The 17,535-nt window shown below is 34.7% G+C and overlaps 1 protein-coding gene across 5 annotated transcripts in view; it reads right to left on the bottom strand.

Annotated features, from left to right (window-relative positions):
- Positions 1-6,239: 6,239 nt before the first annotated feature.
- The window catches only part of TRDMT1 (tRNA aspartic acid methyltransferase 1), a 39,897-nt gene continuing 28,601 nt past the window's right edge, over positions 6,240-17,535 (bottom strand). For 3 of the 5 annotated variants that reach the window (XM_036459244.2, XM_036459191.2, XM_036459267.2), the window contains 5 exons: positions 17,029-17,112; positions 15,259-15,602; positions 13,238-13,295; positions 11,891-12,020; positions 6,240-6,544 (listed from right to left, as the gene is read on the bottom strand). In XM_036459244.2, coding sequence (XP_036315137.2) covers positions 6,444-6,544; positions 11,891-12,020; positions 13,238-13,295; positions 15,259-15,602; positions 17,029-17,112 — 717 coding nt within the window. In that variant the 3' untranslated portion in view covers positions 6,240-6,443. The remainder of the gene's footprint in view (positions 6,545-11,890; positions 12,021-13,237; positions 13,296-15,258; positions 15,603-17,028; positions 17,113-17,535) is intronic. The other 2 variants (XM_045587839.1, XM_045587836.1) reach the window with 2 other exon arrangements.

Below are 17,535 nucleotides of genomic sequence, written 5' to 3' on the forward strand. Positions count from 1 at the left end.
GTTCTTACATAGACCACTCAACTTATATATATACTGCACAAGAAATATCACATTCCACTAGGTATTTTCAATAATTTGTGTGTATAAAAATGTATCTGTATTTGTGTAAGGAATTAGCTAAGTGAGCAAAATAACTATTTTAGTAAAAATTATATCCATGATATATTAAATTCAGGAGGCTGAAATCTGTTAAATGTCCACATGTTTAGCCAAGCATACAAATCTGGTTGCAAACATAGAGGTATATTTTCAGAATTTTAAAATGACTTTTGCTGTTTTCCTAAAATAATGGTTCAGGAAAGGCCATCTTAGAAAGACTACTTTATTAACAGACGCTTATAAATGGAAAGAAATAGAGGAGAAAGAAGGTGAAGATGATTTTGGCTGGAGGGGTTTGAACTTAGGAGACTGGGAGAGAAGCAGTACCACAAAGAAAAATATTAAAGTTGGTCATTTATAGAACTGATGTTATAATGGAGAAAAATTGATATGTTTTCAAATATACTAAATTTGATGTGACAGGAAGATATTCAAGTTAAAAGTCTTCTTGCATGAAAATTTTAGAATAAGGCATAGGCAAAATATCTGGAGTCCTCTGGGTGTCCTGGGCAAAATGGTTGACGTAGGAAAAAGCGAAATCTCTTAAGAAAAAAAGGTTGGACATGAAGGGTAGAATCCTGAGGACTGAATCTTTAGCAATAATTAAGAGTTCAGCTCCAAACCTCTGTGATCTCTCTCTCTGAGTCTTTAGACTTTAGATTGTGATCTCATCTGATTATAGAGCTGACTTGGCTAAATAAACATGTTCCCTATTTACAGCCTTTAATTTAAATCTTCTCTGATATGAATAGATATAAAGATGCAAACAAAATACTGGGCAAATGCTTGCAGTAAACAATGAAACCATAGTATGTTCAAGCAGAGAAATGAGGACTACCTAAGGCTATAAAGAAGAGTTCTACGAAAAAATTTATTTCCTATGTTTTAGTTTTTATGAAAATTTCTATCTAGATTTATATATTTTTAATTAGATTTTGAAAGCTTTAGGAGTCAAATATAGTGTACTCGAGGGAGAGCTGTAAGTATTGGATATAACTGAAAATAAGACTCAGAACCCATATTTACCTATGGCAAGTATAAAATAATTTATTTGAGAACTTGGGGAGTAAGAAGTCAAAGTTATTTGCATATGCTCATATTTATTGAAAAAATAAACGTAAAAAGGAATAATCTCACAAATCAAGACAAAAATAGTAATGCAGTTTTTGGGTCATGGTTTCACAAGATTTTTGAAGAGTACAAGTATCTTATTGTAAGATGTTCCTAGAAGTCCTAAAGACAGACAGAGTGGCTAGGAAAATAAATTTTTTAAAACCTGACATTTTAAAATTTTAGTAGCAAAGTGAAGGAATGACAGGAGAAAGAGAAGGGTGCAGACAAGTTCACTGGTACAGACTGACTTTGAAGAACATGTTTAGAATTCTGACTGCCTTCTAATAAAGTGAAATATTATGGGCATAACTACATATCTTGTTGAGTATGATGAATGAAGAGGCAAGATTGGAGGTGGATCAAAAATGCATGTTAAGAAGTTGACCTGGTAGTTGTATGCAGCACACTTTGACATTAGAAGTTGAGAGGAAGAGAGTTCTAAGTACAGGAAGGTTCAAAGGCTATCCTTGAAAAATTACACAATGGGCTCAATCACAGACTATGAAAAAATTGCTGAGACCATCTGACCCTCACTCAATTTCAAAGTCCAAAGTTATTTGTGAGTGTATAACTGGTAGCCTTAATAGACATAGTTCCAAGCTGAAGACCAAATTATGAAAAGTTAACCTGTTCAATAACATAATCAACTCAGGAAAATACATTTTTAACTATTTCATCTATATGGGTTTAAAATTATTAATAGATCCTTATTGTGTTATCTTAGCTTATTTGGGAACTCCTTGATTCTAAATTTTGGTTTTAATAATGAAGTTATCAAAACAAAAAGAACAATCAGAACTATTTTACTTTGGGTGCAGACACAACAGCTGGCCTGCAGACCAGGCCCTTTAGTATGTGCTTACAGTTGGCTGACATAGTAGCTGTTTATAATTTTTTTTTTTTATTGAACTTATTGGGGTGACAATGGTTCATAAAATTATATGGGTTTCAAGTGTCCAATGCTATATCATCGGTGTATTGTCAAAGTCTCTTCCTTCACCATTTATCCCTGTTTTTCCCTTTACTACTACCTTCCCTCCCCTTTCCTTGTGGTAACCACCACACTGTTCTGTTTTTCTCTTTTTGCTATTCCTTCACCTTTTTCACCCAGCCCCCCAAGTCCCCTCCCTCTGACAGCTGTCTGTCTATTCTCTTTATTCTGTACTGCAATGGCTAGAATTAAACCACTTTAATTTGTTCTCAGCTTCATTTCTCTATTCTCACAAGCCTTCAATTTAATAACTTTCTGACCTGAATTAGGTTGAAACTGGAGCAAAAGACAGACTGTGGTTTTTGTGAAGGAATCCTACCCACTACTCTTATTATTTTTTAAAGTGCTGGGTAGTCCCTCAACTTTCACAATTTCAAAAATTGTTTTTTGACTTTTTAAAAGGTTCTATCCTATGAAAAAGAGCAAATTGGTTGATATAGATATTTTCTCACTCTGTAAGCCACAGGGCAGTGCCCACTGTGCAGATCTGACTTATTAGCCAGACACAATGTTCAGGGTGCTCTGAAGGGGATCGCTCAGGGCGACTCACATCTTCCTATCTGCCTTTTGGCTCTACTGCCTAACACTAAGGATTAGGATTTATAAATGTTGAATCACTATGTTGCACACTTGAAACTAATATAATATTGAATGTCAACTATATTTTAAATTTTAAAAAAATGAATGCAATGCCATGTTAGACAAAGGGAAAACCTGTGTCCAGAAACAGAGTTTAGACTGTTGTTAAGTCAGGGAAGATAAGGACTGAAAAACTCAGGCACACATAGATCCTTGATCATGATAGTATTATAAATGCTCTTTTGGCAGTTTGACCAAGGCCAAAGGTATATTGGAGCAGTGGAAGAGTTAGAGGAGTGATTAAGTAGAGATAAGATATAGATTACCTTTCTAAGATGTTTGGCTATGAAAGGGAAGTGATGAAAAAAAGACGAGAATCTCGGGAGGTTTCTACCTGTTGTGATTGTTTTTAATATAGAAGAGACTTGAACACAGGAAATGCTATGAATGATTGAGATGGTGAATTTGAATATTTATGAGGAAGAAGAAACAATAATGAAGTTTCCTGAGAAAGTGAAAGTATACTGACACCAAACAAATTAATAAAAACCTATTTGTCAACTTAGCAAAAGAAAGATAAACAACCCAATCAAAAATGGGCAATGGACCTAAATACTTTGGGAAAGAGGACATAAGGAAGACCAAGCGACATATAAAAACACACTAAGTTACTAAACATCTGAGAAATACAAATCAAAATGACAATGCAGTACCATCTCACACCTGTCAGAATGGCTATTATCAACAAATTGACAAGTGCTGGTGAGGATGTGGAGAAAAAGGAACCCTCCTGCACTGCTGGTGGGAATGCAGACCGGTGCAGCCACTGTGGAGAACAGTATGGAGTTTCCTCAGAAAACTAAAAATGAAGCTCCCATTTGACCCATGATCCACTTCTAGGAATATATCCCAAGAAACTAGAAACATCAATCAGAAAGGATATATGAACCCTTATGTTCATAGCAGCACAATTCACTATAGCTAAGATTTGGAAACAGCCTAAATGCCTATCAGCAGATGAGTGGATTAAAAAACTGGAACAGCCGAAACTGTTTTGGTTCAGTGGATAGAGTGTCGGCCTACAGACTGAAGGGTCCCAGGTTTGATTCCAGTCAAGGGCATGTTGCGGGCACATCCCCAGTGGGGGGTGTTCAAGAGGCAGCTGATTGATGATTCTCTCTCATCGGTGTTTCTGACTATCCCTCTCTCTTTCTCTTTTGTAAAAAAATCAATAAAATATATTAACAAAAACAACTGTGGTACATCTACACAATGGAATACTACACTGTGGTAAAAAAAAAAAAAAAAAAAGAAGGAATTCTTACCATTTGCAACAGCATGGATGGACGTGGAAAGTATTATGCTAAGTGAAATAAGCCAGTCAGAAAAAGAGAAATATCACATGATCTTGCTCATTTGTGGAATATGATGAACAACATAAACTTATGAACAAAAACAGATCCAGAGACAGAGAAGCATCAATCAGACCTTCAAACCTCAGAGGGAAGGTAGGGGAGGGGAGAGGTAAGGGGTAGAGACCAACCAAAGGACTTTTATGCATGCATATAAGCCTAACCAATGGACACAGACAACAGGGAGGTGAGGGCATGGGTGGGTGGGGGTGGGGTGAATAGGGAAATAAGGACACATATGTATTATAATATCTTAATCAATAAAGAAAAAAATAAAAATAAAATAAAAAACCTATATGTGCCTGGCTGGTGTGGCTTAGTGGTTGAGCACTGACTTAAGAACCAGGAAGTTATGATTCAATTACCAGTCAGAGTACATGCCTGGGTTGCAGGCTCAGTCTCCAGTAGGCAGTGTGCCGGAGGAAGCGAATCAATGATTATCTCCCATCCCTTGGGGGATGTCTGACTGCCGGTTTAGGACCAATCCCTAGATGGATCCTAAACTGGCAGTCGGACATCCTTCTCACAATCGAGGACTATTAGCTCCCAACTGCTTGCCTACCTACCTGCCTGCCTGATTGCCCCTAAGGTGACCAGATGTCCCACTTTTGATGGGAAAGTCCCGATTTTTAACAATTTGTCCCAAGTTCCGCAGCGTTTTTAAAAAATCCCGATTTTTGGAAAGAATGCACGACAAACTAGGGAACAGCGGGAGAACAGGAAGGGAATATACGGTTTTCGGAGGCCATGTGGCTATTTAGCCAGGATATGAGTTTTATATTATTTTTGTTAATTTTATAATGTTAAACTTTAATAATAACAAATAATTGTTGAGAACTGATTATGGAGAACTGCTTATCAAAGTTCACATTGTTGGTCAGTTGTTAGAATTCGACCACCATTGTTTGGACTTAACGAACAATGGCATTTTTGGGGATTGGCAATGACAAAAACATTTTGTAACTGTCTCTCAGACGATACACATTGTACTGCTTGCTATTAATCTAGTTAAACAAGTGATATCATTAAAAATCAGCTATTCGGATAATTTAGATAAGTAACTTATTTATTTATTTCATAAATACATAAATTTTCTTGAATTTAGCAGACAGTACTTGTATTATTTATATTTTATAGTGGTGGCAAAAGTCTAGTGCCCGCCTTGAAGTGACACAACTATACATAATCTTTTTATTTATTATATTTGTAAATTGTACTTATGTTGAAATTTTAAAAAATATATTACAATACTATTTTTGCATTCTATGAAAATTTTTGTTGCTCCAAATAGATCAAATTTTTAATCAAGAACCCCCCCCCCCATGCCGACACCAGTTTGGCTCAGTGGTAGAGCGTTGGTCTGCGGACTGAAAGGTTCCGGGTTCGATTCCCGTCAAGGGCATGTATCTGAGTTGCAGGCACATCCCCAGTGGGGGGTGTGCAAGAGGCAGCTGGTTGATGTTTCTCTCTCATCAACGTTTCTAGCTCTCTCTCTCCCTTTCTCTCTGTAAAAAATCAATAAAATATATATATTTTTAAAAAGAACCTCCCCACCCCCAGGTCAATGATGCCCTGCTTTACCAATGTTAAAACCTGGTCACCATACCCTAACCACTTCTGCCTGCCAGTTGAATCACCCCTAACCACTCCCCTTCCAGCCTAACTGCTCCTCTGCCGTCCTAATTGTCCGATAGCCCCCAACTGCCCTCCCCTGCCAGCCCGTTCACCCCTACCTGCCCTCCCTGCTGGCCTGGTCACCCCTAACTGCCTTCCCTTGCCAGCCTGGTCATCCCAACTGCTCTCTCCTGTAGTCCTGGTCACCTCTAACTGCCCTCCCCTGCTGGACTGGTCACACACAATTGCCCTCCCTTGCTGGCCATCTTGTGACCACATGGGGTTGGACATCTTGTGTAAGAGTGTGATAGTCAATTTGCAAATTATATAGGATTGATGTAAACATTAAAATTCTAATATTCCTAAAGTTATATCATACCATATTATAAAAAATATTATATTTAATGACTTCGTATGAAAATATATTCACCTAAAGAATAACAATAATTTCACTTTACAAAAGACAGTAATATAAATGTAAGGAAACAAATTGGCATTTTTGTGATACATTCAAAATTATTATGAGAGATTAAGTTAATTTGGTTAAATTTTGTCAAAATTAATTAAACTAGAATTTCAGAATTACCGTCTGGATATGAAGGAATATTGTGACCATCTTTCAAAGTTATTTAAGATTATCCATATAGTACTTTGATTAGTTTAGCTACTACATGTACGTTGAGACTATTTCCAAGTAGTCGATAACGCTGTTTCACTGTTATATTCTCAGGAAATCCTAGAAAAGAGAGATAACAATTTGTAACACAATCATTTGTATTAACTTCAGAGATAAAAGGATATATCCTTTAGTAAGAGTACAGTGATCATTTACATAAATAAGTTCTTAAGGTCTCCACAAAGTTCAATTAACAAATGAGAATTTAGAGATTTAGAGCTAAAAACATATGTAAGAGTACCTTGTACACACAATGTGATGTTGTAATATCCCATATCATACTATGCGCTGTGCCCACACACATATATATAACATCCACAGTACTCCTAGATATTTGGATATTAGTATATTTTAGGAAAAACAGTGGCTAACATTATTTCACAATGTCTTATTTAATAACAGGTTTTTGAAGATACAATTCACATTCTATAAAAGTCACCCTTTTAAAGTGTACAATTCAATGGTTTTTAGTATAGTCACAAATTTTGCACACATCTCCATTATAATTCTAGAACCTCTTGTTGTTAATCTTCACCTGAGGATATTTTTTCCATTGAGTTTTAGAGAGTGGGAGGCACAGAGGGGGACAGAGAGAAAGATGCAGGGGGTGGGGGTGAGAAAACATTGATATGAGAGAAACACATAGATGAGTTACCTCCCAACTGAGCCTAAGCCAGGGCTGGGGATTGAACCTGCAACTTAAGTGCATGCCCTTGACTGGAAATGTGACCTTTTCATGCATGGGCAGATGCTCTAACATCTGAGAACACTTGCCAGGGCAATTCCTGAACATTTTAATCATCAATTCCAGAACATTTTAATCATTCCATCCCAGTAGGATCAGGCCTAAACACGCAGTTGGACAGCCCTCAAGGAGTCCTAGATTGGAGAGGGTGCAGGCAGGGCTGAGGGACACCCCCTTCCTCCGCCCCCCTCCCCCCAAGAATTTTGTGTACCGGGCCTCTAGTCCTATCTAATAAAAGAGTAATATACAAATTGACCATCACTCCAACACACAAGGTGGCCACCCCCATGTGTACACAAGATGGCTGCCACAAAATGGCCAGCAAGGGGAGGGCAGTTGGGAGGGATCAAGCAGGGGAAGGCAGTTGTGGGCGATCAGATGCCCAATGCAGGAGCTATCCCTGGTGATCAGTGCACTCCCACAGGGGAAGCACTGTTCAACCAGAAGCCAGGCTCACGGCTGGCGAGTGCAGTGGTGGTGGCAGGAGCCTCTCTCGCCTCAGCATCAGCGCTAAGGAGCAGAAAGCCAAGGAGCAAGGAGCAGCGAGCAGGCAGGGGGTAAGGAGCGAGGGGTCCCAGACTGCGAGAGGGCACAATCCGCACAGGCCACACGGGCCTCTAGTTTCATATAAATGGAACCATACAATGTGCTGCTTTTGTGTCTGGCTTCTTTCACTCAGCAAAATGTTTTCAAGATTCATTTATGTTACAGAATGTAATACTTCATTCCCCTTCTATAGCCAAGTAACATTCTGTTGTATGGATATACTACATTTTATTTATCCATTCATTCTGTTGATAGAAGTTGTTTTTTTCCCCCTTTTTAATTATTATAAATAAAGCGGTTATGAACTTTTAAGTATACACATTTGCGTGGACATTTATTTTTCCTTCTCTTGGATACCTATAGGGGTGAAATTGCTGGGTCAAACAAAAACTCTATGTGTAACATCTGAGAAAGTGTCAGACTGTTTTTCCAAAGTGGCTGTGCCATTGATATTCCCATCAGCAATATGCAAGTGATCCGATTTCTCCTCGTCTTTTTCAGCACTGTTACTGACTTTTTTGTGAAATGGTATCTATTATAGTTTTGATTTACATTTCCCTTATAACTAATGATGTTGAACATCTTTTCATGTGCTTATTGGCCATTTGTCTACCTTTTTCAGAGAAATATCTACTCAAATCCTTTGTCCATTTTAAAATTTGATTATTTTTCTTTTTATAGTTGAGTTGTAAGAGTTCTTTATATATATTTAGGATACAAGTTCCTCACAGATGATTTTTTTATATTGTGCTTCCACAAATGAACTTTCTTATGTGAACTTCTATTTGCTACATTCTTTTTCAAAACAAAATGGCCCGCGGGTACTACATTTGCTGGAACAAAGCCTTGTGAGTATCAACATAAAAGATTATATATGCCTCAGAGTATAGAGCATGTTAGTTACAATGTTAGAAATTCACATTCAGTAGCTTTTGGCATCGGAATTATATCAAAGTAAAGCAAGTATATAATAAAATTAAGGGAGGCAGGGTGGGGAGTAGAGATTAGAGATTAACCAGAGAATTTATATGCACATATGCATAGTCCATGGTGAAGGCCTGGGAGGCGCCAGTGTGGAGTTGGTCCATGGGAAAAAGAAAAGAAAAAGAAAAAGAAAACAAAGGAGACATCTGTAATACTTTCAACAATAAAGATAACTTTTTAAAAAAATTATATAAAAAAAATCAATAGAAAATACAATAAAAAAAGGATAGCAGCATTTCATATATTTGTGAGGACCAAAAGGTGGGTAGATCTGATTAGGGTAAAGTTGCTTCATCAACACTTGACATTATATTTACTACAATAAAATAACATTGATTGCCATAGTAAAACTATATTTGCAATTGAGCATAATAATAAAATTGCTATTATAAAGATAATATGTCTTAGTCAAGTATATTAGTCATCTCAAAAATTAGTAAGTTCAAAGTATTCAGAGGTACAAATATACCTAAAAACAGACTTTTAAAATATTGTAAGGATGATCTTTTGCAATATAAATTTGAGAACAAGTCAGATTTGTAAAAATTATATATGTCTGTGTATTTTATATCTAAATTTAGATATTAAAATCTAAGCTAGCTATGGAAAGATTACATAATTTTTAAAAGGTGTCTTTCAAAAAACTTAGATGCATTAAAAATAATAATCCTCATAGACAAAAAATATTAAAAAAAAAAAAAAGAATAGAATGAGGTCAAGTTAGCAGCTTTCCTTTACTAAGTGTAGATGAGTGTTCCCCTCTTCCAAAGCCTGCTCTCTCACAAATGCATACCCCTAGTCAGTCACAAAGAGAACCAGGACAAATGTACGGAAAAGTCAATGCACATCCATCATTGCCAGAGGACAGGCAGCTCACACAGTACCCATTTTGGACCCAGAGTCAATAAAGTCAAAAGCGCATGGGAAGGACAGTTCTGTCATAGTGCTGCTCAGTGGTGACATCAAGGCAAGTCTGACTATACAAACAGATCACATATTTGAAAAAAAGTTAACCAATGAAAAAGGCTTTTGTTTTTTATGTATCCTATAAATATATTTCCGAAGAACTATGAAAAAAAATCTAATTTTACCCATCTAAAATTTTTGAATAAAGAGAAAAAAATCTTTACAAAGTAAAGGCTATAAAAAATAAAATGTTGATGATTTAAAAAATAAAGGCTGGCCGAAACCGGTTTGGCTCAGTTGATAAGAGTGTCAGCCTGCGGACTGAAAGGTCCCAAGTTCGATTCCGGTCAGGGGCATGTCCCTTGGTTGTGGGCACATCCCCAGTGGGGGGTGTGCAAGAGGCAGCTGATTCTCTCATTGATGTTTCTACCTCATTATCTCTCTCCCTTCCTCTCTATAAAAAACAATAAAAAATATATTTAATAAATAAATAAATAAATAAATAAATAAAGGCTGATACTTAAAAATTTTATATTATGTGTCAGGGTGTAAACATTTTACAGATACTAACTTGTCACAACAACCCTATGAATTTGGTGCTGCAATTATCCCCATTTTATAGATGTGTAAACTAAGGCAGAGAGTAATTAAGGTACAGCTAGATTCAAACTCAGACACTGGGGTACATGATTAGTTTCAATAGTATAAAACTGATGAGTATTATTTTAAAAAGCTCTCAAATAAAACAGGAATTATTTGTTATTACATAATAAATCTCTTTTCTCCCTTTAGTACTGTTGAAAATACCTTTGATTGTTCATTGTAAAAAAAAAAAAGAAAGAAAGAAAGAAAGAAATAACAAGGAGAGCAGACTGGGAATTCTTGAGTTTAGCTCTCAGCTCTTTGTTTTATGATGTTCTCATTCATTTTGTGACATAAACTAAGACAGGAAAGTCTATGTTTTTCTTAAACAACACTCCCCAGGACATTTGTGACTGAATGAGATCACCGAGAAAAAAGTGGACTACAAAATAAACCTGGTTGCTGTGACTATGCTCAGAAAATCAATTACCAAGAGGGTAGTCAAACTGCACTAGCAGTTTGTTACTCTGCACAAGAGGATGTGCTCTAAAACTTCATCTGTAAATCCATTATTTAGAATTTAAAACATGATCTATTTATCCCATTTTGTGCTTCAAGAATAGTACTGTATTATTATTATAATGTTAGATTTAGCAATGCTTCTCTGCATTCAAACTTCAGAGCCATCAAAACACATTCCCTCCTGGGATAGCCCTGGAAGCACATTAAGGAGGTCTGTCTTCCCCCTTCACGAGAGCCAGGTACTGGGAGCACAGCCACCCCAGCCTCAGACATGCCATCCATGCAGGGCAGAGCACAGGTGCCACAGCCTCAGACATGCCATTCATACAGCAGAGGGCACAGGAAGAAGGACCAGGAAGAGAAAGGGCTTCTCTAAGAAGTAAAGGCAATGTGTCCCCATCTCTTAATAGCAACAGCCCCTAGAACTCCCAGACTGCGAAGAGTTAGGACTTTGTCTTCCTCTACAGCTGTATCTATTTTAGTTTTATTCCTGCGATTCCTTGCATCAGATCCCCTAATTTTCATAGCTTCTGGCACCTGTGTCCTGAGTCACCCTTTCTTTCCATTAGGACAGCTCCTTCTGGATGCTTCTCCACCTTCTCTTTTCTCCACTTAAACTTTGTAGGAAAGGACATAAGCGCATGAGTGATAAGAATGGATCTTTGAATGCAAAAATAATAAATAAATTCATCAACCTCCTTTTAATTTCTTCATAAAAAAGACAATTCTAGGCATTTTTTTCACACAATCTAATGTTGGGTTATTATTAAAACAGGACCACTGGGAGCAAGAAAATAAGCTGGAGAAAGATACTATTAACATCCATCCATGAAGGAGGCAGGAAATTGCTGATTTGGCTCCCTGTTCCTGAAAATCACTCAGGACCATAACCGGAGGGAAGGGGAAGGGACACATGTCTAAAGGGACTGGTCTGAAGCAGGCTATAAATGAACATGAAAGGCGAGGAAAGAAATATGTCAATAATGGCACAATCAGGAAAGAAATAAGGTTTCTTACATTCATCTGTCTAAGCAAAGATTTCTTCATAAAATACACATATGAGTCCCTAATGAATTTGGGGATCTTTAACAAAAGCTGATATTTGCATGTATCCCACATACCAAATTCTGGAGGAAATCCAAGAAGATTTGCAATTTCTTTAGGAGTAAAATATCGAAGTTTAAGCATTAACAATTTTGTTATCTTTTCTTCTTGTGACAAATTGGTAAGAGATTTGTAGATATTCTCAATCTGTAAGAAAAGCCCCAAGATAACTGATAAAGTATACTGCAATTAGATTTGTTAAGACAGACTTTCAAACTATAGTGGGAAGGCGGTGTGTGTGTGTGTGTGTGTGTGTGTGTGTGTGTGGAGGGGGGAAGGTCAATGGGGATAAAAAAAAAAAGACATGTACTACTATTTATAATACCTTAAACAATAAAATAAATAATAAGTTCTTTCTGCTTACAAAAAAAAAAAAAGAAGGAAAGAAGAAAAGATCACCTTTTGTGAGACAGTTTAAAAACGATAGAATGTCTGCTATAACACATGAACAGCACAGGACAAAATGTCTCTTCAATAAACTACATAATTGGCTCATCAATGGCAATATAAACTTCGAAAATGAACAAAAGCTCAATGTTCAACAGATCAGGATACTTGCAATGTATCTGTCATTTTTGATTTCTCAAAATTAAATTAGAATATAAATGATAAAAGACAATATAACAAAAAATAGAGGAAAATATTAAAAAAAACTTGATCAATGAGGTCAATTTTATGTTTAACAGATACATCATTGAAATGTTTACTGTTTATTATCAATTTCATAACATTTTCTTAAAATAATAAAATATATTTAATAAATATGATTTCTCAAATACAGATATTCAGTTGCCTCTGATAGGATTTTAATGGGTAGATCTTATTAATAGTGAGTTTAAATCATTATAAAAGAAGATAATGTGATCTCATTTCAAACATATTCAAAAGTATAAAATTTGCAAAATATCAAACTTATATTCAACCGTGATACCATAAAGAGTTTATAATTGAAATATTAACAAAATGCTTTGCTAAAACATGGACTTCTTTCCCTAAAAATCATAGTATGTGCTCCAAAAGAAGTCCCCAATTTTAAGGTATTTGTACAAAATTTTAGAGAAATTAACTGTTGCACACTGAATGCCAATTTCCTCTTTGTGGAGTAAAAAATACAGAAGGTAAAAAAAAAAAGAAAAGAAAAGAAAAACAAAATATTCTTTTTACATAAACTTATGCAGCAAGAACATTTTCTATAGTAAAGAATTATTAATACAATATCTGAATATAAATATGTATAATATTAATATATGTCCATTTCCAATAGAACATGTAAAATTATTTTGACATTTTCAAATTTTAAGTATTAAAAATAATGTTATTTAAAATGATTTTCAAATAATTAAGTTCTAAAGCATCCACAGTACCTGCACATCCTCTGCAGTCTGTAATACAGATCCTGTCCCTTCTATGTACCTCCCATAACTGAAAAATTAACACAAATATTATCTAATGTATTTGTTAATGCAAAATTTCTTAAATATTTCCTGAATAAATTAATCAATCTACATAATTCTATCCTTCTGTAATATTCTGATATCATCATATACATAGGCTTAATGATTTAAAAATAACTGGATGAGAGATATAAGATGATTTTATTTAAGCTTCTCAGGCACTAAATTTGGCAGTATTTTGAGTTGTGTAAATACTCTTTTGAATTATGTATTATCAATTGCCATTTCTTTGTATTGTCATTTTTAAAATGTTTGTCACTTATAAGTATGAACTTGTTCCAATTTTATATCTAAATACTATTCAAATTTATATCCCTTCTACTTTAAACCAAATGTTAGGCAGGTAAAAATAAATTGCTGCTCTTTTTATAATGCCAGACTATCATTTCTTCTCATGAACACAAGGTCCTACTCTCCAGTATCATGACGAACATGGCCCACTCAATATGTATCTGCCTCTTACTGTAACGCAGTACTTTTTTACTCTTTTCATACAAAAATGAGACTACTGCAAGGAACTAGTAATATTTCTTCCCCTAAGATCATTGCCAAGCTGTTTGTTCAATATATTATCATTATTATTTTTCCTAATAGATCAATTTAAAGTATAAATTAAAGAAAGTCACAGCATGGAAAAATTGTTCTCAAATTGTTTTCTCACATATTATATATGTATATTTGTATTATCCACTCTAAAACAACCTTTTACAGTAAGGCTTCTTTTATATCATTTTTATAGCTACAAAAAAATTCAAGGATATTTTTTATTATAAAATTGATGTCTTCTTTTATTAGAATACTAAAAAAAAACCTATTGGACTTGGAAATAGACAGCAGCTGAGTGAAGTCTTTTTAGGTAATGAAAAGCAATAAACCTGTTGTCCTGAAAGTACAGGGGCAAATTATGATGAAATCAGAATGAATCTGGTATGACTATATCATGAACATAGTGTCTTGTGCAGGACAGCTAGCTAGTAAGTAAAAAGAGAAGACTACGTATCAAATGAAGTTGAATAGCATTAATAAAGCTGAATCAAGGATCTTTCACATTTTCTGGAAAGACCTACATTTTACTTCTTTTTAGGTTTTAAAATATTGGTGAAAATATATATTAACATTCAAGAAATAACCCAAAGGTAACCAGTAAAAAAAAATTAAGATATACCCATAAAACGAGAATAGAAAAGTTCTTTATGTACTTATATGCAATAGTATCCAATTTATATTGTGCAAAAAAAAAGGGGGGGCACATGTGTAAAAATAGATATGATATATTACTACTTTTTAAAGGAGGGGGCAAAATATACATGTGTATTTAAATGCACCTTCACACATGATACCTCTGGAAGATTAGACCGTAAACTGAAATCACTGGTTACGTGTAGTGAGGAAAACTGAATGGACAAGACACAGAGTAGAAGGGAGTCTTAAAATGTTAGTGCCTTTTGTAATTTGAACTAGGAGAATTTATTATTACTTAAAAAACAGAATAAAATTTAAAATGTACTCTAACATGAGCCAGATTATTCAATTTTGTATTTTGATACTAAAATTTAATTTCTTCTTATATATTGATCATGAGAGAAAACATAAACTTTTGAGGTCTGATGTAGCATAAAATGAAAGGTGCTAAAAAATTAGTAATTTACCCCATATATAAACCATATTTTAAGCTCCCATGGAGGTCACTAAACAAATGGCATTGTCTTTTACGAGCACTTTTATGGGTTGAGTACACATTGTTCTGCCAGAAGGAATTTTCACTCAGGTATTCTATTGGAACATGAAAGCAGGCAATTAAGGGTGGGGAAAAAATTCTAGCAGAAACATTTTATAAAATGCTCCTTGTTTTGAGAAGAACTAAAAGAGACAACAGTATAAAAACCTGGTTATTTTGGATATCCCATGAATATACTCTCTTTAAAACCTACCCTTTTGTAAAGCACATGGACCTTCTGCAAGTGGGCTTAACAATGTCAAACAAAAGAGCATAACGCAGCAATGACTTTGGTGGTAAAAAGTATTGATTCATGTCAATATCATCTTCAAGAAAATCTTTTAGCATTTGTACAGAGAGATCACTGTCCTGTTGATACTTCCGGTCAATTTCCTCTGCAGTTTCAAGTTTAAAAAGAATGGCTTCTTTTCCTAAACACTGTCTGCTGCTATCAAAGCAAACATTTGGTTCAACTTTCTTTTCTTCAATTTTATTTACTGCATCTTTTGCATGTTGTTGAGGATGTTCAGATTCCATTTTGGGAAACTCCATCAGTACCTGGCATTAAACAAAATGATACATATTTTCCAAAGCTTTATTAAAAATAAAATAAATTAATAATATCCAGTCAACATTATGCAAAAATTATTTTAGCCTTTATAAAATTGTCATTTGAAAGATAAAAACTGTGGTTTATTTGTATTTATACAAATTATCACAAGTTATTCTTCATATAGGTATAGTATCATCTGACTGCAGATTATTCATTTCATTAATAAAAATATCCAACAAAGTAACAGGAAATACGTTGAATAAATGTAGAGTATCATATCTTTGAAAAAAGTTTAGAAGCAACATTAACATTTCTAGAAAATGTACTTTGGATTTGAGTTTGATATCTACTTCATCAAAAAAGAAAACTGGAACAGAACCATAATCTAAAGGAAAACTAGTAACTAAAAAAAGAAAAGCACTTTTCACCCTGAAAGGTTATTTCTACTCCTGAGTCCCATAGGAAAAACTTGTTCCTGCAAAACATGTAACCTTGTATAATGTCCTATTTTTCAAAACAAACAAAGTTCCAGGAATTTTTAATGAAGTCTTTGTTAAAATGCTTTATACATTCTTTTTGGAATTGCCCACTAAGGGAAGGGAGATATATTGATACTGTACCGCAGGGGACTAAAATGACACTATTGAGCCCCTGTTAGTAGGACATGACTTTTAAGTTCTCACCTGTGATAGTTATGGAGAGCTTCACTGAACCACTGAAACTATATTATTCAGACCAATTGCTGAGAGAAGGATGTATAACTACTTGAATAATCAGATATTCTATCTATAGCAACTAAACATTTTATTCTAGTTTGTACTACTCATTACTACATTTTAATCAATTAAAGCTAAATAGCATTGACTTCCATGAAAACAGAACCAATGGATTTTGTTGAGGGAAAAAAGGGTAACTGCACTAATGGTAATTTTTTAAACTTTTAATTCATGTTTTTTTCTAATGATGAAAGAAAATTTTTATTTTGTTTAAGGCAATAAATGTGTCACCAGGAGAAGAAAAGGCTTAGGGCAGTGGTCGGCAAACCGCGGCTCGCGAGCCACATCTGTCCCTTTGGCCCCTTGAGTGTGGCTCTTCCACAAAATACCACAGCCTGGGCGAGTCTATTTTGAAGAAGTGGTGTTAAAAGAAGTTTAAGTTTAAAAAATTTTGGCTCTCAAAAGAAATTTCAATGTTTGTACTGTTGATATTTGGCTCTGTGACTAATGAGTTTGCTGACCACTGGCCTAGGGGATAGACCCATGCATGGTTTATTATAGATGCAATGAGATACATAGAAGCCTCTGCAAAGTAGTTCCTGAAATAAATGAGCAGACTGAATATATTTACAATATATACACACACACACACACACACACACACACACACACACACACATATATATGATGATGATAACAACCATTATAATAATACCTGACCAGGGGCTTGAAAAGGTAATGGCTCTGCCTGAAGCTTTGCAATAAGGAAATACCGTAGCCTTGAATTTGGAATGCCAAGCTGGAAATGAAAGAGATCTCTATCAACTGTTAGCACCTAGCAAAGAAGTTCATACAGGTATACATTTAGCCTCTGCCATAAAAAATTATAATATGTTACTGAGGTGTGAAAGACTACTTTGCATTATCCTTAAACCCTTTAAACTGCTGCTTTGTACATTTATTTGAATTAAATAAAGATTGAATCTGATAAATCATATGTCTATGGGTCACTTTAATTTTATATTTTTATATAAGAAGTTATATAGACATTTTTACATTCATTGATAATATAGTAACTATAAAATATAGTTATTCTTGGGTATTTGTTACCTCATTTTATTAAAAAAATAATTTACTAAATTTTAAAGTTAAAAAGCAATAAATATTAAAATTAGAGATTAGATAGATTTTCAATTTTCACATCTAACTTTTTTATTGGTAT

The sequence above is a fragment of the Pipistrellus kuhlii genome, unplaced genomic scaffold (assembly GCF_014108245.1).
Source record: "Pipistrellus kuhlii isolate mPipKuh1 unplaced genomic scaffold, mPipKuh1.p scaffold_m20_p_1, whole genome shotgun sequence".
Lineage (NCBI taxonomy): Eukaryota > Metazoa > Chordata > Mammalia > Chiroptera > Vespertilionidae > Pipistrellus > Pipistrellus kuhlii.